The sequence below is a fragment of the Hermetia illucens genome, chromosome 1 (assembly GCF_905115235.1).
Source record: "Hermetia illucens chromosome 1, iHerIll2.2.curated.20191125, whole genome shotgun sequence".
NCBI classification, from domain to species: domain Eukaryota; kingdom Metazoa; phylum Arthropoda; class Insecta; order Diptera; family Stratiomyidae; genus Hermetia; species Hermetia illucens.
Window position 1 is genome coordinate 211,746,251 of NC_051849.1, and position 23,611 is coordinate 211,769,861.

At 44.9% G+C, this 23,611-nt stretch overlaps 2 protein-coding genes across 2 annotated transcripts in view; one reads left to right on the plus strand and one right to left on the minus strand.

The window, feature by feature from the left end:
* Positions 1–6,691, minus strand: part of LOC119652199 (zinc finger protein 34) — a 30,409-nt gene extending 23,718 nt beyond the window's left edge. The window contains exons 1-2 of the mRNA XM_038056144.1: positions 6,333–6,691; positions 6,006–6,270 (exon numbers count right to left, since the gene is read on the minus strand). Of these exons, the coding sequence (XP_037912072.1) occupies positions 6,006–6,270; positions 6,333–6,403 (336 nt within the window). The 5' untranslated portion in view covers positions 6,404–6,691. The remainder of the gene's footprint in view (positions 1–6,005; positions 6,271–6,332) is intronic.
* A 145-nt stretch (positions 6,692–6,836) lies between these two features.
* Positions 6,837–19,643, plus strand: LOC119652210 (L-2-hydroxyglutarate dehydrogenase, mitochondrial). Its single transcript, XM_038056153.1, has 4 exons — positions 6,837–7,062; positions 7,169–7,484; positions 18,572–19,116; positions 19,191–19,643. Exons 1-4 carry the CDS (start codon positions 6,989–6,991, stop codon positions 19,582–19,584), a joined length of 1,329 nt encoding a protein of 442 aa, XP_037912081.1. The 5' UTR covers positions 6,837–6,988; the 3' UTR covers positions 19,585–19,643.
* Positions 19,644–23,611: the final 3,968 nt, after the last annotated feature.

Below are 23,611 nucleotides of genomic sequence, written 5' to 3' on the forward strand. Positions count from 1 at the left end.
CAACAATTCCATGCGTTAAGGCTCGACCTAGTTTTGAGTACAAGGTCACTGGAGAGCATCAGGTTCTTCCCTCCGCATACCAGCTCCGTCGGATAAGCAGAAAATTCTTCCCGATTGACTGTTATTTGTGTATAGAGACAGTACTGTTGGGTAGTGCTCGCCACTTTGCAAGTAATAGATTAAATCAGATTCATTATTTATTTATTTTAAATATTTGATTATTTAAATTTGAATTTTGGAACCAACAAAATTGCTTCGTTGGTTCGTCTGGTTTTCAGTCCGCTGTCGACAGTGTGGTTCGAGTAATTACGCTCCGGGTGTGAGTTCCGCTTTGGTGATTGAGTTTTTTGTTTGTTGTGGGGATCGGACGACTCTTTATTACCTCTGGATAATTTGTTTACTGTTGCGAATGCCAATTAATAACGGCGTGGCAAATACCTCCGGCGCATCCGCACTCCTCGTGGCTGCAGTGGCAATATGAGTGCCACCGTTTTGGCGACGTAGCCCGGGGGCCTGGCAATTGGAAGTGCAGTTCGCGCTCGCTGGCATCACAGCTGATGCCACAAGATTTAATTATGCGCTCGTCGCCTTGGACAAGGAGTCAATTGGACTTGGCGCCGATGTTCTGGGGGAGTGTTAGAGGAAGTGAGAGAGGGACCCTCGTCAAGCGACCATCGGTAAGTGAGTCAGCAAAGGTGAATCACTTGCTGACGGAGCTCACCTTAGACGACCGCTCTCCGAGCCAATTGCTGCCTGAAATGAAGCAGTTAGGCAGGGACAAGGTCGAGGTAGAGGTTCTGGCCATTTTGGCGTGTGCGGACCTTGGAAGTGTTAGCGAACACCGCTGATAAGATCTACGAGGTGCATGCGCGTCCTGCGGTGAGTGAAATGTCGCCGGAGGTCACGGGCCAAATTACCGAGCTTGAGCGGCTATTGCCTCTAAGCTAGCGACGACGGTGGGAGCTTTGCGTCCGAGTGGTAGGTCCCGAACACGTTGGCGGCCCGCCACTCAGAATGGGCGATCAGATAGTCGTGCGTCGTGCTCAACGACTCCTGCAATTTGCTGATACCACCGTATCTTTCTCAACACAGCAAAGAAATGTGTCAGCCCATGCGCGGTCACGGCTCCAAAAAGCTAAACTCATTGGGAACTCTGGCGGCGGCTATCTAGATCGCAGCTTAACAATATTTGATCCTTTGAGTAAGCGCTATTACCTAATCGACACAGGCCCAGACGTCTCCGTCCTCCCGGTATCCCAGAATCACAAACTGATTCCGCATCAACCCAGACTACCGGCGGCAAATTCTTCAACCATATACACTTACGGCTATAGGCAAGTGGACATAAGTCTAGGACTTCGACAGACGTTCTCATGGCGTTTCGTTGTGGCGGATATCAGTAGTTCCATATTAGGCAGAAAGAAGCATGATGTACGGCACCACATCCGCACTACTGGCTTTCATATTTTCTAGAAGGTGCGTCCATTATCACCCCAGAAGCCCGCTGTTGCCGACCACCAAATAGCTGCTGGTTTTCTCCACTGCACATGATCCCAAAGTCAAACGGCAAATGGAGACCGTGTGGCGATTACAAATGTCTGAATGCTCAGACCATTTCAGACCACTATTCTATGCCACTCAAAAACTTGCTAACTACCGTGTTTCCGCGAACCTTGAACTACCGTACCATCAAGTCCCTGTAGCTCTAGAAGATATTCCGAAAACGGTAATATGCATCTCGAATGCATTTCTCAACATCTCCTTGAGGCCGGTCTTGTGCTTAACGTTGAAAAGTGCAAATTCCTTCAACAACAGGTGAAATTTTTAAGCCACATGGTTTTTTTTGAGGAAATCTAATCGAATTCAGACAAGGTTCAGGCCAACATAGACTTCTCACAACCTAAACGGTCAAGGATCTGCGAAGGTTTTTGCGCATGTTAAATTTCTATCGTCGTTTCTTGCCCAAAGCGGCACACCATCAAGCAATCTTCAATGTCTACTTGTCTGGATCCAAAACTAAAACTCACGCTTGATTGTGTAGCGTGCGCCCTTAGCCGTATTCGTTGATACCTAGGTTCACCAAAATGTGAACAAAATCTGGCAGCCGTTGAGCTTCTTTTCCAAGAAATTGAATACAGCTCAACAGAACTACAGCATCTATGATCGTGAGCTATTAGCCGCGTACGTGGCAATAAAATACTTCCGATACTGTGTAGTTGCAGATGCTTTTTCACGCGTTTCCGAGGTTAAAATCACTGCCACAGTCTATTTTTCCGCAATCGCCCAAGCAAACAATGATGACGCAGTGCTTCAAAGCCTCGGGGACAACTCCAAATACAAATTTCTAGAGTTCTCCCTTTTCGGCTCAACCTTCGAAATAGTCTGCGAGACTTCTGAAAAGGCCATATAACACATCGTTCAATAAGTCCCGGGACTAGCGTAGAAATGGCGCTAATAATGCCATTTATATACCAAGGTCCAGAAGTACCAACCTTCAGATAAGATGTGTCAAAATTTGATGTAATTCGAAACATAATCAAGAAAGCTATAGTGGTTAAACTGATGCTACCTTTGCAATCGTGAAAAAATGGACCAAAACGAGTTTCGTGTGTTGATAAAACATTGTTTTCTAATGGGGAAAAAACACTGTTCAAGCTCAGCAATGGCTTGAAAAACGTTATCCGGACTCTACTTGGTCGAAAGCAACCATTTGTCGGTGGTTTTCGACGTGAAACGCGGTCGTGCTGATACAAATGATGCGGAACGTTCGGGTCGGCCAAATGAGGGAGTAACTTCTGAAAACACCAAGCAAGTATTGAAAATCGTGATGGGTCACCGCAAAATGAAAGTGCGCGAGATAGCTAAGATGGTGAACATATCAACTGGTAGTGCATTTACTATTTTGCACCAAAAATTGGCTATGAAAAAGGTTTTTTCCAAATGGCTGCCGCGTTTGCTCACAATGGAACAAAAACAATGATTCGGAGAGCTGTTTGGCACTGTTTACTCGCAATAAACAGGATTTTTTGCGTCGATATGTGACAGTGGACGAAACATGAATTCACCATTTCACTCCGGAGTCAAGTCGGCAGTCAGCTGAATGGTGCACGACCGGTAAAAGCCGCCCGAAGCGTCCAAAAACACAACAGTCGGCCGGCAAAGTGATGGCGTCCGTATTCTGGGATGCGAATGGTATAATTTTCATTGACTACCTCGAAAAAGGAAAAACCATCAATAGCGACTACTACATGGTGTTATTGGATCGTTTGAAGGCCGAAATAGCGAAAAAACGCCCACACATGAAGAAGAAGAAAGACATCATTCATCAAGGCAACGCACCGTGCCACAAGTCAATCAAAACGATGACCAAATTCAACCAATTAGGGTTCCAACTGCTTCCTCATTCTCCGTATTCGCCCCCAGCGACTGCTGGCTCTTTGCGGATCTCAAAAAGATATTCCAGGGAAAAAGATTTGGCTCAAATGAGGTGGTGATCGCTGCTACTGAGGCTCATTTTGAGTCAAAAGACAAATCGTTCTGTAAACATGGCATTGAAAAGTTAGAGAAGCGTTGGAATGATTGTATAACCCTTGAAGGAGATTATGTTGATGAATAATAAAGAATTTTGCCGATAAAATGTTGTTTTCATAGTTAGTCCTGGGACTTATTGAACGATGTGTTATTCCATGCAGTACAGGATTTTGCGCACTCAGGCATCTTTCTGGCCATCAATGAATAAGGATGTTAACTCCTGCGCCAGACAATGCATCGCGTTCCAGAAGTGTAAAGTCACCAAGTCACCCTTTGCGAGATTCGTATGGCTTCAAGTATTGCCTCATAATCATCGATAGGTTCACGTGGTGGACTGAAGCAATACCTTTGGTCGACATTTCTGCACAATCGTGCGCCGAAGCCCCTTTGTCGTGAATGGATCCCACGCTTTTGAGTTCCGGCCGAAGACGTTACTGACCAGAGAATGCCGATCGACCCTACCCTGTTCTCGGAGTTGCGTAAACTGCTGAGCTTCAAACGCCACCGGACGACTGCGTACCACCCGCTAGCATAACATACTGAAGGCCGCTATAATTTATTTATTTATTTAATGAGGACAATACACAGAAAGCAAATTTCTTATTACATATTGTCCTCAGAGGGAGGAGCAAGTAAATGGCATATTTTGCGCTTAAAGCTAGAGAGGGACATAGAGTCAAAGGAACCAAGCTGTAGGGCATTGTAGGACGGGCAAAACCTCGGGATCGGAGAGTGAAAGTAAATCTCGAGCTCGGCGAAGGGTACATCAAAAATGTCCGCATTACGTGTGTTATGAGACGAGGCGATACGGAGAGTAATATCCGAGTTGGCGGAGCAGTCCATCAGACCATTGCAGAGTTTGAAAAGAGTACACATATCAAGGAAGATACGGCGTTGCTGTAGGGAGGGGAGATTGAGGGTGCGGAGTCGTGACGGATAATCAACCCGTGGAAGGTTCTTTTTGTAAAAGAGGGTCCGGGTGAATTTGCGTTGTACAGCTTCAAGAGCGCGGCCGTCACGGATGCGGTAGGGGGACCAGACTACACAGCAATATTCAAGGATGTTTTTGACAAGGGAATTGAAGAGTGTTAAGGAGGGCTGGATTGAGGTAAAGTCGGACGAGGAACGTAGGATAAAACCAGACATTTTGGAAGTTCTATTGATGATGTCAACGAAGTGCGAATTGAAACGAAGCCTGTCGTCGAATATTACACGCAGGTCTTTGAAGGAGGTGAGTAGTGAAAGGGGTTGACCACTGAGAGAATAGGAAAAGGATGATGGGGAAGGTTTCAGGGAATAGCGCATCCAGCGACATTTGTTGACATTCAGTGTTAGCTTGTTGACCGAACACCAACGGGCTAAATTATCAAGGTTGGATTGTAAGAGAGCACAGTCCAATGGAGACGAAACAGAGGCAAACAATTTAAGGTCGTTTGCGTAAAGCAAATATGGACAGGTGAGGATGGAGACGAGGTCATTGATAAAAAACAGGAAGAGTAGGGGGCCAAGTGTAGAGCCTTGGGGAACACCAGAGGAAGGAGAGAAGGAACGAGATGAGTGACCATGAAAAGAAACTTTGCAGGAACGGTATGAGAGATAGGAGGAAAGCCAGGAGATGACTGAGGGAGGGAAGTCTAGCGAATAATGACACACGATGACTCTTTGTGGTCGTAAGTCCTGCCTTTCGTTTTACTTGGCCTACGAACATCCCATCACGAAGAGTTTTCCGCGAGTTCCGTCTTATTGGTATACGTGAGGATTTTGAGACTCCTCAGCGATTCTGTGTTCGATACCAGGTCGACCCTTTCCCCCACTGTGTTTTTGTGTTTGCTCCGGGACTCCGTGGTAATATTAAAATTGCCTACGCTATCCCGTCATTCTTCGACGAGGGATAACACCCCCAGAGACCTGGATGTCTACGCACACGTTTTAGTTCGGGTGGATAATAATAATCTTTGGCGAACAATCCATATTGGATTAGCGCCTTGAAGTGTGTTAGAGCAATTCATTCAAAACCGTAGTTCGGGTGGATGTTTCCTGAAAGTCCTTGCAGCTACCATATGAGGATCTATATCAAGTGATTAACAGAGGGGAGCACCTCTTTAGGCTTGACGTCAAAAACGCCTACGTGTCCAGGTTAGAGCCTTTTGTCTCCGGGGCTGAGGTTTCAGGGAGAAAGGGTGCACGGCGCGTGAGATTTGATCTGCGCCCCTGAAATTGGGTTTGTCGCTGAAGCATGGTATCAGCTGGGGGTGAGGTAGTGTGGAGGCGGAAGCTGATTAGCGCGGATTCGTCCGAGCTTCTCGCGAGAATGATGCAATTCACCGCGGAGTGAAACTCACTCGCCTGAGTGATCGCCCACTGGTGGGTAGCAGGGTGAAAGTCACGAAGCTGGCGGAGCAATCGTGGAAGTAAAAAAATGTAGAGAGTGATGGGCGAAAAAGAGTTGAATGAAGTTTTTTCTGGATTCTTACTTGAAAATTATTATCAATAAATTTCGAGTCTACTTTCTTCGGGTCATCGTTACTTTGCAGATCCAAAAAGTTCCCAGTGAACTGCTTAATCGTAATCGACGGTACTGCGTCCTTCTTCAAACATTTGCGTGTTATCAAATTGCGAAAATCACTTGGCAAGAAGTGACGACTGCATATAGCGCTCCAACGCGACGGTTTCCACTTCGGACCGCGATCTGCGAACTTAATCCACTTGGCAAGAATATCCGGTGAATTGTACGGGAATCTGTAGGGAATTAATGTTATATTAAAAAGATGGTTTTTCTGATCTATTAGACATCTTCGTACTTGTGAAACGAAACATTCTCGACGTGCGTGTATTTATATTCGCAATTGGAGACAACACAAAACGAGGGCATTGCACTTGGATTGTTTGTAAACTTTGAGGAGTCAATTTGACGTTTAACATGTGATTTGTATTATGATTGCAGAAGCAGCTGTCGTGTCAGTGGCGTTGTAAGAATTCGAAAGTTATGGGATGGACCAGCGCCCGGTTTCGATAGGTGTCAAGTGAGGAATTAACTTTGAATTAGAGAACGTCGTTTTGGGGCAACAGCTTTCGTTTTTTACATCGATTATTCCATTTCTTCTCGTCTTTGGGAGTTTTCTTGTGCTTGCGGATTGAAAGGGTCAAATTTCACTAGATCCTCTGATGCTATGAGTGGAATATTTCATTTACTCAAAAAAAAGAAGCAATTTTTCTTCCCGTTCGAAACTGCAGAGAGCGTACAAGTCACCAATCATATGATCATAAAAATGTCAACTGACGCAACAGCTGACGGCGCTAGACAAGGGCTAAAATTGGCTAGAGCGGCTAGAGAGCAAAGTGGTCCGACGAGCCGGTGCCGTTCGCTAACCAGTAGTGAGTGGGAAAGGTCATTTGGAGGTGTGTTGTGGTTCTGTGTGAAATCTTCCCTTGTAGTTTCCATTGTAAATTCTCCAAAATGAATACATACAAGACTTGTTCGCGATTTCTATCTCCGTCGAAATTGCTGCATATTTCTAGTAAATCCGCAAGGTAAGCACATTCCGCCCACCCCCACTATTCTCTCGCGGGCACTTTCTGTATTCATGTGCGAACGAATGCACATTTTGTCTCAATTTCGCTCTTTGGTTATTTGCAGTTCGGGACAATACGACTTGGCGGTGGTTGGTGGTGGCATCGTGGGGGTAGCATCGGCTCGAGAGATCCTCTTACGACATCCGAAAACAAAAATTGCCATTCTCGAGAAGGAGAAGGAGCTGGCAGTCCATCAAAGCGGGCATAACAGCGGAGTTATCCATGCGGGCATCTACTACAAGCCAGGATCTCTCAAGGCGAAACTCTGCGTGCAAGGACTCCGCCTCACCTACGCCTATTGCGATGAAAAGAAGATCCCCTACAAAAAGGTCGGGAAGCTTATTGTGGCGACAGACGAAGTGGAAGTTAGCAGGCTGATGGTAATTATAATAATTGATAATGTTTATTGGACTTCACGCATGAGTAGTCCATCTAAGCGATGGCTGACGCTGGAGGGGTGTTACATCACGCGGGCCTCACTTGTGGTTCATACAGTTTTGTGAGCAGAACTTCGCTTGTTTATCAGTATTGAGGCCAAGTCGATGCCTCCAGCCATATCAGACAATTTACTCACTAGACAATCGCGATTCTCGCGGAACAAATAAGTTGGCTTCGATATGGGAAGAGCTGAACTTTCTGATCTTGTTGACATATTTTCAACGTTTTATTGGTCTTTGATATTTATAGCGACTTCTCTGATAGCGGGCACACGTGGAGAATAAATAAAAAGAGATTGTGTGTGGAAAGTTATTGCTGTTTGGCTTCGGTCCGTTCTCAGATTGAAAAAATAGGCGGAACCGAAGTTCAAATTTGCGTTGGAATATTTTTCATGAGGGGCGCGATTTTATACTTAATGAATTACTTTATCTTTCATCCTCACACGCGAAGATATCTTTTAATACAATAATACCATTGAAAGGTAGACTAGACAGGTAAACAGAAATTTTGTTTATATTTGCCAATTAGAGATTGAAAGCGACTTTAGATTATGCATGTTGGCGTGTGGTTTCCCAGTTGTTTACTGCTTTAAATTTGTCGCTTGTACAGTGTACATTGTAGAGTTAACGAAATTAGAACATCGATAAGAAGTGGAGGCGATAAATATGGAAATTTTACAATTTATCCAAGAGCGCATTCCTTTCCAATAAGTGTGGTTTGATACATATGTGCTCTGGAATCTCATGATTAAGCTAAAGTGAACCGTTTTCCTGAATTCTAGCCTTACTAAGGGCACAGGTGGTGAATATGTCGCGACCTTTTTCACATTTATTATTTACGTTTACGAATCGCCGAAAGGATTAAAATTCAATCCTATTAGGAAATTGTAGAGCATCGTTTCCTTTTTGAGAGCGAAGAACAATGATAGGCTTTGCAGAGTAAGTAGGATTTTGAGCCGAAGGTAGGAAACTTATTCAACTTGTATTTGAAGTTTTTCCTCATGTCCTGAAACTCGGCGATTGCGGCGGAAACTGTGTCCTCCGATGAAACTCAATTGGTGAGGAGACGCTTTGTCGAGCTTTTGTTTAAGTGCAAAAGTAAGCGCTTGTGGTCCATGAACACGATGAACGGCCTGCTCTCAAGGAAGAAGCGATCGTAGGCGCTGTAGTCACGCTGAGTTGAATTGAGTTGTTTCGAAAAGAAGCTCAACGGTTGCCAGGTTTAATTTACTCGTTGGTGAAGAGCTGCGCCTATCGTTGTGTCTGAGTGATCGACGAACAGAGCTAGGGGTGCATCTGGCCGAGAAAATGCCAATAGTGTAGCATAAGCAAGCTGTTGTTTGACCGTTTCAAACGCCTGCACGGCCTCAGTAGATCACGCAACTTCGCGGGAGTCCTTGTTTTTTGGGACCAGGCAAGTAAGCGTTAAGGATTGCTTGGTGAAGAACGGCCTTGCGTAAGAAACGACGATAGAAGTTTAACATGTCTAAGAACCTTCGCAGATCCTTTACCGTGGTTGGCAGGGGAAAGTTTTTTATTATCTTATCTGGATCTGGTTGAATTCAGTCAGGAGTAATCTTGTGGCCGAGCAATTTCACCTACTGCTGTAGGGATTTGCATTTTTCATCGTTTGGAGCGAGCCCAGCCTCAAAGAGACGTTGAAAAATGCAATCGAGTTGGTCCAAATTCTTAGATTCGGAAGACGAAACGGCCAAAACATCATCCATGTAAACGAACCAAAAGTTTAAGTTTCTTAGGGCAGAGTGGATGAATCTCTGAAATGTCTGCGCAGCGTTGCCCAAGCGAAAAGTCATCCTGGTGTACTCGAAGAGCCCGAAAGCCATTTTCGCTATGTCTTTACTAGCAACAGGGATTTGGTGATACGCCTCCAAGGTTGTGAAAATACGGCAGTTTTGCAGTGAATTCGCGAAATCATGGATGAGTGGGATAGGGTACCCGTCAGGAATTTTATGAGCATCCAGACGCTTGTAATCTCCGTAAGGACTCCATTCGTCGTTTCGTTAGGGACCAAATGAAGTGAAGATGACCAACAGCTATTGGAAGTTTTGCAAATACCGTAGTTTCTGGGGTGATAGGGTACGCACCCTTGAGAAGATCGGGGAGCCGCCAGTGTTGATGTGGTGCTGCACGTCGTGCTTAACCAGCGGAGAGAACCACTTTCAGTAGTGATGTTGCGATGTTTTCGGAGGAGTGCGCGAATGCAATGGATGGTAATGTCCTCGAAAACAATGGGGTGAACATTTTTCCTGACGACTTTAAAGAGGTTGAGGGGTCTATTAATGCTTTATTCTGCAGGTCCACTAACAGCCAGTAAAATGGGGGTAGTAATGCCCGCCAAAACGAATCGGCACGAAAATGTTCGGGGTAATCCTAGACGTCCACTTGCCTGTAGCCGTAGGTACGGATAGGAGAGATGTTCGCGGCAGCTTATCGCTAGTTTTGTGGTATCAACGTGTTTGGAAGGAGTACGGGGAGAACCAACATCTCTGTACCCGTGTCGACCAGAAAGCAACGCCTGCTCAGGGGGTGGAATATTGTAAAGCGAGTTGGTACTACGCTTCGGGTAGCCGTCGCTGAGGCAGCCAGCGTTTCTAGTTTTTTGTTGCATTGAAATTGCATCCGGTGAGCTCGAAAATTACGCTGGTACCAGCAAATCGTAGAGAGCGATGAGGGTCCCGGCGTGCGACTCCCCGAACGCATATTATGTGAATGCAACGTGAAATGCGGTCAAGGCCTCATTGTAAATTAGGTCGACATTCCCAGTTCCTAAGCTTCTCCTGACAACTATTAGGTTGTTGCAAATGAAATGTCGGATATTTGAGTAAAATTTCAAAAAACTATAACTAAAAATAAAACTAGGTAGCTTGCTCCTACTACAATATATTTTAATAGTTAGTAAATACGTATTTCGAAAGCTACTTACTTTCTTCCTCAGTACTTAAGCTACTAAATCATTTTGAAGTTTTTCCTGAATTTTTAAATAAAACAAATTAAAAGTCTGTAGGGACAGATTATAAAAAGTTGCTTAAAAGCTAAAGATCCGTATGTGGGTACAGATTCTAAAAGGTAAAGAGAAAAACGTAAAAAGGTCCACATGCAGGTAGGGATAATATAATAACTTTTAGGGTTCATGGCCGTCAATTATCAATAGTTAGTGGGTGGTGCGGTCCCTGTGTTTGTCAGCGAGTTTTTTGATTAGCCTTGATGCACAATTCCCTATATCTGTGTTCATCAATTTTGCCGCATCCTTTCGCAATATTTCCAAGCTTTCCCATGCGTCCAAGGTGTGTGGCTTATTCACTTGTCGTACCAGCTCAAGATTTGCCCTCGTCACAGAATGCCCCTCCTCTATGACGTGCATCGCAACCGAAGAACGCACCGTGTTGGCTCCTCGTCTTTCTCCCCTCTCTACCTCCTTTAGGTGTTCTTGGAACCTAGTAGTGATGAGGCGTTTTGTCTGGCCAATGTAGACCATCTCGCAGTCATTGCAGCTGATCTTGTAGATCCCACTTTTTTCCTCTTCCGTTAATGGGTCCTTTTCGCTCCCTAATTGTTTTTTAAGGGTTGCGTCTCTGCTTGATCCAACCACTTTTATATTGTATTTCCCTAGGAGAGATTTTATTCTATAAAAGTCATTGGATAATGGTATGCTCACCCATTTAGTATCAGCTAGAGTGCTTTCTTGCTCGAACAATGTTGACTGTTGGTTCTTCCATATCTGGTCTTTCTTTCTCTTGATCAGCCTTTCGATTTTTTCGACCGTGTAACCATTCTTGATAGCTGTATCAAGTATGAACATTCTTTCTTTAGTGCGGTTTGTTAAAGGCTCCATATGAGCTGAAATGAAACTTCCTGGAAAATTTGTCGCCAAGTTGGGTGGGCAACTCCTTTACTTTTCAACGCATTAAACATGATTTAGTTCCGGAAATCGGGATATGGACGCGTTATGGACTCGGTGTCTGTACCCTGCTGGATTGTGTTCCAAATCCGTGACGCGGTAATAGGTGCGGACGATAAGTTCGTTCAGTTGGTTCGTCTAAACCATACAATACCTAGGTCTTCCGCCCCTGGGGGTTGACGACATAACCGCCACAACATTCAAGGGCGAAGAGCTGCTCTGATGTTGTTGAGCAACCTTCAATCGTGTTGGTTATTGTCTTCGTGCTCCTCATCATCATCAACGGCGCAACAACCGGTATCCGGTCTAGGCCTGCCTTAATAAGGAACTCCAGACATCCCGGTTTTGCGCCGAGGTCCACCAATTCGATATCCCTAAAAGCTGTCTGGCGTCCTGGCCCACGCCATCGCTCCATCTTAGGCAGGGTCTGCCTCGTCTTCTTTTCCTACCATAGATATTGCCCTTATAGACTTTCCGGGTGGGATCATCTTCATCCATACGGATTAAGTGACCCGCCCACCGTAACCTATTGAGCCGGATTTTATCCACAACCGGACGGTCATGGTATCGCTCATAGATTTCGTCATTGTGTAGGCTACGGAATCGTCCATCCTCATGTAGGGGGCCAAAAATTCTTCGGAGGATTCTTCTCTCGAACGCGGCCAAGAGTTCGCAATTTTTCTTGCTAAGAACCCAAGTTTCCGAGGAATACATGAGGACTGGCAAGATCATAGTCTTGTACAGTAAGAGCTTTGACCCTATGGTGAGACGTTTCGAGCGGAACAGTCTTTGTAAGCTGAAGTAGGCTCTGTTGGCTGACAACAACCGTGCGCGGATTTCATCATCGTAGTTGTTATCGGTTGTGATTTTCGACCCTAGATAGGAGAAATTGTCAACGGTCTCAAAGTTGTATTCCCCTATCCTTATTCTTGTTCGTGCTTGTGTTTGACCAGTGCGGTTTGATGTTGTTGGTTGATTCGTCTTCGGTGCTGACGTTGCCACCATGTATTTTGTCTTGCCTTCATTGATGTGCAGCCCAAGATCTCGCGCCGCCTGCTCGATCTGGATGAAGGCAGTTTGAACGTCTCAGGTGGTTCTTCCCATGATGTCGATATCGTCAGCATAGGCCAGTAGTTGGGTGGACTTGAAGAGGATCGTACCTCTAGCATTCACCTCAGCATCACGGATCACCTTCTCGAGGGCCAGGTTAAAGAGGACGCATGATAGCGCATCCCCTTGTCGTAGACCGTTGTTGATGTCGAATGGTCTTGAGAGTGATCCTGCTGCTTTTATCTGGCCTCGCACATTGGTCAGGGTCAGCCTAGTCAGTCTTATTAATTTCGTCGGGATACCGAATTCTCTCATGGCCGTGTACAGTTTTACCCTGGCTATGCTATCATAGGCGGCTTTAAAGTCGATGAACAGATGGTGCAACTCTTGTCCATATTCCAACAGTTTTCCCATCGCCTGCCGCAGAGAGAAAATCTGATCTGTTGCTGATTTGCCTGGAGTGAAGCCTCTTTGGTATGGGCCAATGATGTTCTGGGCGTATGGGGCTATCCGGCCTAGCAAGATAGTGGAGAATATCTTATAGATGGTACTCAGCAACGTGATACCTCTATAATTGCTGCACTGTGTGATATCTCCCTTTTTATGTATGAGACAGATAATGCCTCGCTGCCAATCGTCAGGCATTGATTCGCTGTCCCATACCTTGAGCACAAGTTGATGAACCACTTGGTGTAACTGGTCGCCTCCATATTTAACCAATTCGGCTGTAATTCCATCGGCTCCTGGCGACTTATGATTTTTTAGCCGATGAATTGCACGGACTGTTTCTCCTAAACTTGGTGGTGTCAGTATTTGTCCGTCGTCTTCAGTTGGCGGGACCTCCAACTCGCCGATGTTCTGGTTGTTCAGTAGCTCATCAAAGTACTCAACCCATCGCTCTAATATGCCCATTCTGTCGGAAATTAGATTTCCCTCTTTGTCTCGGCAGGATGAGCATCGAGGTGTATAAGGCTTCATCCTGCTGACTTGTTGGTAAAACTTCCGCGCCTGGTGCGGTTGCTCCCTGTACTTTTCTAGTTCACAGACTTGTTGGTTCTCCCAGGCTTCCTTTTTCCGTCTGTGAAGTCGCTTCTCCGCTCGACGGAGTTCGTGATAAGTCTCTGCGCGTGCCCGCGTTCTTTGAGAATGCAACATTACTCGGTATGCGGCATTCTTCCGTTCCGTTGCTAGCTTACATTCATCGTCAAACCAGCCGTTCCGACTCCTTTTGCGGCTGGGGCCAAGTATATTTGTGGCCGTATCCATGATAACGTTCTTCAGGTGGTTGTGAAGATCATTAGTTGATGCTTCATCTCCAGGTCCTCTATTGACTGCGGTTATTGCGGCATCCATTTCCCTCTTATAGGTGTCGCGGAGGGTTGTGTTGTGGATGGCTTCAGTGTTCACTCTCACCTGATTGTCAGAGGGGATTCTAGGTGGTATTGTTATTCGAGCTCGGAGCACCATGCCAACGAGATAGTGATCCGAGTCTATATTGGCCCCCCTATATGTTCTGACATTCATCAAGGCTGAGAGGTGGCGGCGTTCGATCAACACGTGGTCAATTTGGTTGAAAGTGGTCCCGTCTGGAGAGGCCCACGTATGTTTGTGGACCGCTTTCCGCGCAAACCAGGTACTTCCAACAACCATTTCGTGTGACCCTGCTAATTGAATAGTCCGCAGTCCGTTATCATTTGTTTTTTCGTGTAAGCTATGGGAGCCAACGTATCGCCTGAATACGGGCTCCTTCCCTACTTGGCTGTTAAAATCCCCAAGTATGATTTTGATATCATATCTGGGACAGGCTTCGAGGGTTCTTTCTACTGCCTCGTAGAAGGTATCCTTCTCCGACTCTGCAGTCTCCTCTGTAGGGGCGTGAACGTTTATGAGGCTTATATTTCTAAACTTGCCTCGCAAGCGCAGAGTGCATAGCCGTTCGCTTATACTTTCAAAGCCGATAACAGCAGGTTTCATTTTTTGGCTGACTAAGAAACCTACTCCGAGCACATGGTTTACTGGATGGCCACTATAATATATGGTGTAGTGGCTCTTCTCCAGGAAACCGGTCCCTGTCCATCGCATCTCTTGCAACGCTGTTACATCAGCCCTATATTGGGACAGGGTATCGGCTAGCTGCTTATCAGCTTCATCTCTGTACAGGGAGCGCACGTTCCATGAGAAAATGCGCAAATCGTTGTTCCTTTGTCGTTGCCGGGTCCGTCGTTTTAACATCCGTCCTATCCGAGGCTCCTGTTGTGGCTTCGTAACAGGTTGTTTTCCGTGTAGGGTTGTCAGCCCTACCCAACCCCCAACCTGGAGGACCAGTTGGTACAATTTGTCCCGTTTTTAGGCGCGGGAGACTCGCCTTCATCCTTCTCCGTCTGCAGCTTTTCGTCAAGAAAGAGCTCCCAGCGGTCACCACGTGGAGGTGGAGATAGGGTTTGGTAGTAGAGCCGTTGGTGTTGGTTCAGCAGGCATTTCCCAGGTTTTATGCTCCATCGTGGGTACCAATCCACGTTTCGCCCCGGGACCTATACTACCCTTTGACCACCCTTCGTGCTCCTGGGATCCCATTAAAATCATTTAAAGCCCCAGTTTTGCAATGCCCCATGGTAACGTCCAAAGGTGGGGACAGTATTTAGATGGGTGCCGTTGAAATACGGTATAACGTCACTGCAATTTATTGGACCCGGAATATATATTTTTTAAGAAGGTTTACTCCACAAAGGGGAAGAATAAATTAGGAAAGACGAACAATTCAACAACTGTAACTCAGGTGGGGATTAACCTGGTGCGCCAAAGATATATTTACAGTGGCCTTACCATGTTTTTCACTAGCTATTCCACTTGTTTCCCTTTTAGGAAACCTTTACATAATTTTGAGTTGAGGTTTGAATGATCATCTTGTCGAAAAATGGATTCATCGACGATTAAATTTAGTTCGGAAGGATTAGAATTTGTCTCTGAAATCATTTTATGCTGATCTTTTTTCATAATTCCCTCAAATCGTGACAAAACAACAGTTTTGTAGTTTTAACAGAGGTTTTCGGTTAGCAACACGACCAAATCAATTAACGTCCCCCAATTGTTTTTCGACTGTAGTTACAGAGATAAGTTTTAATTGAGATTTATTGACTTCAGAGCAAAATTGTGGAGCTTTTTGATGGCTATTCCACCTGCTGAAAAAGAAAATAAATTTGCCGTTACTAAAAGTGATAGCTCCAGGCTTTCGGTAGCACGTACCATCTTTATTGCTATCAGTTTCATTGAATGGGTCAATAGCGCGGTAACCACAATTCTTTAATAGTTAAAACGCAATTTCACGATTGGATTTCTTTTCATTATATGGAATAATTGGGGCAGTTCGCGCTGCAGTACTTATTTTTTGAAATTCCTCGATTCCGGGACATTTTCATAATACGAATTATAGATTCACACTAACTAGAATTGGTAAAAATGCTAATGATCAAACGCATAACCAAACATGACTGCATTACTGACTTAGAAAATTGATAGTTATATTATTTTTGTAATAGGTAATGTTTTGTAATGTGATATTACATTTCAAAACATCACTTAATATTACCGCCGTACAAGTGCCGGCGTCCGTTGCCGAGTATCGGGCCGACGCCGAGTATCGCTTGTTATTATGACTTTCTGTCCTTTTGGCTGGCTTCAGGCTGGCTCCATAGGAAACAAAAACAAATGCGAAAAAAGTCCGAGTGTAAAAAGTGCCCATAATCCACCTTCATTAATTATAAATTAAATTAATTTCTGACAAATTTCGCTTTAAAAATACATTGTTTTATGTTGTTATTTAAAAATTAGAAGTTAGTAAGTGCCCCAGTGACTACAAACTAATTTTTTTTGGTAAAATTTACCAGACTTTGCAGAAATGGGTTGATCCACTAAACATACACGTTTTATAATATATATGGTTGCCTTTCTCCTCTTGGTGGGGTATAGCGCGTCAACCACACCTACGAGACACCATTCGACTTCCCGAGATGCTCGCACTCGTCCTCTACTGTTCTGCGCCAAGTACCCTTGGGGCGACCCAACCGTCGGCCATCTTTGGTGAGTGAATTCCATTCATCATCATCAACGGCGCAACAACCGGTATCCGGTCTAGGCCTGCCTTAATAAGGAACTCCAGACATCCAGGTTTTGCGCCGAGGTCCAGCAATTCGGTATCCCTAACAACTGTCTGGCGTCCTGGCCCACGCCATCGCTCCATCTTAGGCAAGGTCTGCCTCGTCTTCTTTCCATTGCATGGCTGCAATTGTCGCCCTTCTTAATGTGTGACCTATCCACGGCCACTTCAGTATTGCTATCATAGCGCATACGAGTGCCAAGCCTGGGCGTCGACCAATTTATTCGTTTGAGATAGTATCAGGCCAGCGTACCTCGTTGGTACGACGCAGACAGGTATTGACGAAAGTTTTGAGTTTTTGAGTGACAGTGGAGTTCACTTTCCATATGCTACTCCCATATAGCAACACAAAAAGAACACTATCACAGAACAGAACCTGATCTTAGTGTTGAGATAACTGCTTCTTTAGATTTTAGAGAAGGCAGCGAAAGCGGATCTAGCATTGTTAATGCGTCGGGCAACATCTAGGTTGAGGCCGCGTGAAACCCTGGCGGACTCCACTTTGGAACACAAAATCTTCCGAGAATTTACCTCAATGCAGTACGTGACATTTTGCGTGAAAGCTTTCTCAAAATCGATGAAAAGCAGGTGCAGCGAAGATCTAATTTTCACGCACTGTTCCAAAATTATGCGTAGGGTGTTGAAGTGGTCGGTGCAGGGGGATCCGCAGCGGAAACCAGCCTGCTCTCTGTCGATCGAACTTTCGAGATGTTCTTTGATGCGTTCCAGGATTAGCTATTATCTTTGCGACGGCAGGGCGCGCGTAAATACTCCTCCAATTGTCACACTCAAAACAGGTGCCCTTTTTGGAATCTTAGCGATCTTCCCCTTCTTCTACTCTCTGGGAAAGGTCTTGGATTCCCAAGATTTCCGTAGGAGTTGAAGCAGCAGATCTGCAGTAACTGGCAGCGATAAATAACTCGGCGGGGAAACCTCATGTGATTTCGCTCAGTATCGGGGTTCGCTCCACTATAGTGCCTAGACCCTTCGGTTCATTTTGGAGCAATGTGCAGAGGCCGGATCGGAGAACTTTTGGCAACGAGTCTATTTGGAATGTTTTACGGGAGAGGCATTCCGGAGAAACTAATTGCTACTATTTGAGCAGCACATAATGGCGCTAGATGTCACGAATCGAGGTAAAATTTCGGAGATTTTTGGGTTTCAAAGGGAGTTCGATGAGGTTGCATTTTGTTGCTGACATTATTCCGGAATAGTGTACGCTTTCCTGGAGATAGCTAAAACACATTTCGTCGAACGGGGAACCTTAGGTAGGTGTGGTGGACGCACCATGCCATATTTATGAAATATTGGCAGCTTTAGGTTATTTTATATTTTATTCTCTCGTGATGAACATTCTTTATCCTGCGGTACACTGTCTTTAGATAGCAAGTCAATTTTTTATCGAAGAATAAAAAGAATAAATAAAACCATCCTCTTGGTCATAGATTCTTTATTAGCATTTTCCTCTGTGCGCAACTTTTATTTTTATACCTTTTTTTGCGAGTTTTTGCTGGTTACACTTGAACAAGCAGAAATTCTGATAAGACACGCCATTAGAGCCACAATAATATTTCAAGTCTCGAGTGCAAGTACGGCACGGATCAACCGCTGCAGCGTACGTAGAAATCGCCAGAAGTAAACTTATAATGAGTAACTTCCTACCAAACTCCATGTTCGACAACAACTGAAAGAACTGGAATGTCAATTTAGCTTATCTACTTCACCACTGTACATAATAGGCTAATGTGTAAAAACGAGATTTGTTCAACTCTTTAAAAATGCTAGTTATGAAACGTGGACCGTTGTGTTTCTAACGAATTTTCCGCTTGCAGCACCAGATAATTAAATGCATACTTGCGAGTCGTGAAACTAATTGAGACTAATGCTGAACAATCAACTCATTTTCAGGATCTACACGAACGTGGCATCAAAAACGAAGTACCTGACTTGCAGCTGATTGACGGCGATAAAATTCAAGAAATCGAGCCTTATTGCCATGGAGTTAAAGCCCTATGGTCGCCTCATACCGGAATCGTTGATTTTAAACTTGTTACAAAATCCTACGCTAAAGACTTCACCGATGCCGGTGGAGATATTTACCTGAACTTTAAAGTTAACAAATTTTCGGAAACGCCTACGAATGCAGAATATCCAGTAACGATATCGAGCAGTGACGGTCAATCGATAACGGCACGGCATGTTCTTACTTGTGGTGGTTTGCAATCGGATCAATTGGGAGAACTGACGGGATGCCCGCGGGATCCTCGAATTGTACCTTTCCGAGGGGAATATTTACTGCTGAACAAGGAGAAATGTCATATGGTTAAGGGTAATATTTATCCAGTGCCTGATCCAAGGTTCCCGTTCTTGGGAGTGCACTTTACACCCAGAATGGATGGAAGTGTTTGGTTGGGACCGAATGCTGTGTTGGCTTTCAAACGAGAAGGTTATAGGTAAGTTGTTCGCCCCCTCATAGTCCTCCATTTTTTATGAAAGTAAATAAACTAGTAACCTTTCTACTTTGCAGGTGGAAAGACATCAATTTACCCGATCTATTCGATGCCCTCCTTTATCCTGGTTTCGTACGTATGGCAGGAAGATATTTGACTTTCGGTCTGAAGGAGATGATCAAGTCAGCCCTGATACCACTACAAATGAAAGATTTGCAGAAGTATATTCCTGAGATTACGGAAGCAGATGTCAGTCGGGGACCGGCGGGTGTTCGCGCCCAAGCACTGTCAACAACCGGTGACTTGGTTGATGACTTTATATTTGATCGTGGTGCCGGGACTGGAGCCCTATCGAAACAAGTTCTACATTGCCGTAATGCCCCGTCACCGGGTGCGACAAGCTCTCAAGCTATTGCAAAAATGATTGCCGATCGAATTGAAAGCGAATTCAAAGTGTTTAAAAAATGCTGATAAGTGTAGTATATAGTGGCGAATGGCCTTGCGAGTACTTGATTTTAATTTTGATTATTTATCTCTTTTTGTTTAGTTTTAATTTTATTCTTTAACACGACCAGCTGTGACATGCATTTATATATAATGTGTGGCATTTATATATAACGTGTTGTTGGCCATATTTTGTTACTCAATGTTTTTGTATATTGACTCGCGTTGTTATATTTTTTTATTTGTTGAAGCTAGAAAAAATCTTCTGAAATAATAAAATTGACAATTTTGTTGCATAAAATAGTGTTTAGTTTTGGGGGGTACTACTACATGGTTAACTATGTTGCTTCTGTGGAACTCTTTATCGATCGAAAATAAATCCAAAATCGAAAGATTTAGTTATAGTTATTAAGCGGCAAAGTAATCAGCAATTTGATCAAATATCTTAAGGAGACTTCTATAATCATGAAGCATTACTGCAAGTGTGTAGATTACTTTTAGTTTTTAGTTTAGTTTACTGGGGGGAGCCGCAGCTCCGAGCACTCAGGCCATTGTTAGGCCCATTGTACTATCCCCGTAAATTGCCTATTCAATGGCTTCCCGCCAACGGTGTTTGCAGGCTTTAACGAATCTGAGAACATTCTCCAGAGGCAGAGAGTGTGCAGATTCTTTATTGAAGAAAACCTTGCCAAGGTGTCTTCGTCTGAGATCTGAGGATGCCAGCCAGCTGCATAAAAGTCTCCTCCTCCTCAATCTTTTCCATATGGTAGTTTAAGGAGCAGTGTCCCGTTAAAAGCCCTACTAAGGTTTTTCTGTCCCACTTCTTAAGGGACAACAAAAATGCCGCTCTAGTGGGGCTCTTTCACAAGGATTTTCGCTTGCCGACAAAAGTCCAAATTTCTCCACTCGGTTGCGTGGATCCTTGCAATTTCACCCTTCAGAGTAGACTTGACAGTAGATGGTCGGATTCCAAGGGCTGGTTCTGGCCCCACCATTGTGGGTCCAGACCCTCGGTGAGCCAGTCTGTCAACCTCGTCATTACCAGCGATGTTAGAATGCCTCGGCACCCACATCAGGAATGTTTTGTTCAGTCGGCCAGTCGGCACCTGATGACAACTCCACATCAACTGGTTTGATATGTCGTTGCCGTTTAGTGCTGATAATGCCGCCCGACTGTCGGCACAGATTCGAATGGTGCGACCCCTCCACTTTTGTCGCAGACATTGTTCTGCTGCCAATGAAATGGCAATCTCCGCCTGGAATATGGTCGTCATTTTTCCGAGGGGTCGGGCCAGTTCTATAATCGGATTCTCCGAGAACACTCCTGCACCCGATCTATCCTCCATGACTGACCCGTCGGTGAAGATTATTCGGTCTGTAATCTGAAAAGACTCATGGCCACTTGTCGACCATTCTTCTCTTTCGGTGATTACGACAGTATATGTCTTTTCAAAGATGAATCTGGAAACCATATGATCGGTCGCCATCAGGGCTACCGGATGTTTTTCAAGGAATTTCCAAGTAGACAGATGACCGTGTGATTGGCCGCCTTTCCAAGTCCCAATGCTATTGAGCCTATATGCGTCGTTGGCTGCTTTCCGTTTCACCTCCAAGTGAATGGGGAGTAAATTTAGGATAGCTGTGTAGATTACTTACTGAGGAAGCTAGCGACACGAGGCAGTTAGGTATATCTACATCTAAGCACTTTCATAAAATGAGGAGGGCGGTTGCCATCTCGGTTAATGGGTCGGGTTCCTGTAATGGATTCAGAGTTAGATTACTGCTGATTAGAAAATGGTCAAGGTAGAAATGGTAATAACCGTCATTAAAGGTGGGAAGGGCAGGGCTGCAGGGGTGGTTAGGAAATGGTGGAGAGTTTCCCGGTTCTTGTTCCATCGTACATCGAACCAGAACGGATGCCTGGCGTTGAGATCTCCAACTATAATCACGAACCAGGACCTGTCTGCTCTCAGTTGTGCGGCACAGTAGGATAGGATATAACAGATGTCATGGGTATCAAAGGATTGATAGGGACAGTAGAAAGCAGCAACGAAGACCAAAGACGATTGATTTTCTAAAAAAATAAGGGTAACCGCAATAGATTTGAGGCTATTGAGTGGATGGAATAATTGTTTAGCAAGGAATTTGTCAGAAATAAGGATGGCCGTTCCACCACAGGATTGGGCTGAGGACGGTCAATTTTTAAAAGTTTGAAATTTGGGAAAATGGACCTACGCTGATAGTACAGCCTGGTTTCACTATGCTCGTGTCTACGAGCACGGCCGATGATAGATGTTCAACTCAATGATCCTAGGGTCCATTATTGAACTAGGACATAGGGTACTAACCATTGCGTTGAACATTTACATGAATTCCCGCGATTTCCTGGCGAACTCAGGGAAAACGGGTTGGAAATGTTCGGGGAATTTGTGTGTTGAGATGATCGGCAAATTGGGTTTTAATTCCGCACGGCATCTGCGAAGGACCCAGATGGCCGTGTGAAAGCGGGATTTGTGATTGTTTTGGGAGTTGGAATAGGACGGGAGGGTGAGCATTCCCCCTCGCCACAACTCGGACGAACATCGGGCAGTTACGGTTGAGAGGCTGAACAACCATGAGTGGAGGAATCTTTCGACTTCCCCATTACTACTTATCATCATCATCATCAACGGCGCAACAACCGGTATCCGGTCTAGGCCTGCCTTAAAAAGAACTCCAGACATCCCGGTTTTGCACCGAGGTTCATCAATTCGATATTCCTAAAAGCTGTCTGGCGTCCTGACCTACGCCATCGCTCCATCTCAGGCAGGGTCTGCCTCGTCTTCTTTTTCTACTATTGATATTGCCCTTATAGACTTTCCGGGCCGGATCATCCTCATCCATACGGATTAAGTGACCTGCCCACCGCAACCTGTTGAGCCGGATTTTATCCACAACCAGAGATCGCAATTTTTCTTGCTAAGAACCCAAGTCTCGGAGGAATACATGAGGACTGGCAAGCTCATTGTCTTGTACAGTAAGAGCTTTGACCCTATGGTGAGACGCTCCGAGCGGAACAGTCTTTGTAAGCTGAAATAGATTCTGTTGGCTGCCAACAACGTGCGCGGATTTCAAAGTCGTAACTGTTATCGGTTCTGATTTTCGACCGCGCCGCCTGCTCGATCTGGATGAAGGCAGTTTGTACGTCTCCGGTCGTTCTTCCCATGATGTCGATATCGTCAGCATAGGCCAGTGGGTGGACTTAAAGAGGATCGTACCTCTTGTATTTGTATCAGCATCACGAATCGCTTTGTGGAGGGCCAGGTTAAAGAGGACGCATGATAGGGCATCCCCTTGTCTTAGACCGTTCTTAATGTTGAATGGTCTCGAGAGTGATTCTGCTACTTTTATCTGGCCTCGCACATCGGTCAGGGTCAGCTTAGTCAGTCTTATTAATTTCGTTGGGATACTGAATTCGCTCATGGTCGTGTACAGTTTTACCCTGGCTATGCTTTCATAGGCGGCTTTAAAGTCGACGAAAAGATGGTGAAACTGATGTCCATATTCCAACAGTTTCTGCATTGCTTGCCGCAGAGAGAAAATCTGATCTGTTACTGATTTGCCTGGAGTGAAGCCTCTTTGGTATGGGCCAATGATGTTCTGGGCGTATGGGGCTATCTGGCCTAGCGAGATAGCGAAGAATATTTTATAGATGGTTCTCAGCAACCTGACACCTCTATAATTGCTGCACTGTGTGATATCTCCCTTTTTATGTATGCAACAACTAATGGCTTGTTGCCAGTGGTCAGGCATTGATTCGCTGTCCCATACTTTGAGCATCAGTTGATGAATCGCTTGGTGTTCTATTTTCCGTAGTCACATACAGCATTACTATTCTACTGACTTTGAATCGGCATTTAGTCGTTGTGGTCTGGGGTTTGCTATTTTCATTTCAATCAATTGCAGTTAAAACACAAATTAAGTTTCTTAAATCACTTCAAAAATCAGTCAGAGCTACCATCAGAGTATTCTTTTCAGTGAAGGATATAATTTCAAGTTTCCTTTCCAATGCATT

What these genes read in the sequence shown, in the direction of transcription:
- LOC119652210 (XM_038056153.1), top strand. Translation starts at nt 6,989, where the DNA reads ATGAATACATACAAGACTTGTTCGCGATTTCTATCTCCGTCGAAATTG. An exon ending in ATTTCTAGTAAATCCGCAAG is followed by an intron (nt 7,063 to 7,168) that starts GTAAGCACATTC and finishes GGTTATTTGCAG; the next exon opens with TTCGGGACAATACGACTTGG. An exon ending in TTCAAACGAGAAGGTTATAG is followed by an intron (nt 19,117 to 19,190) that starts GTAAGTTGTTCG and finishes TCTACTTTGCAG; the next exon opens with GTGGAAAGACATCAATTTAC.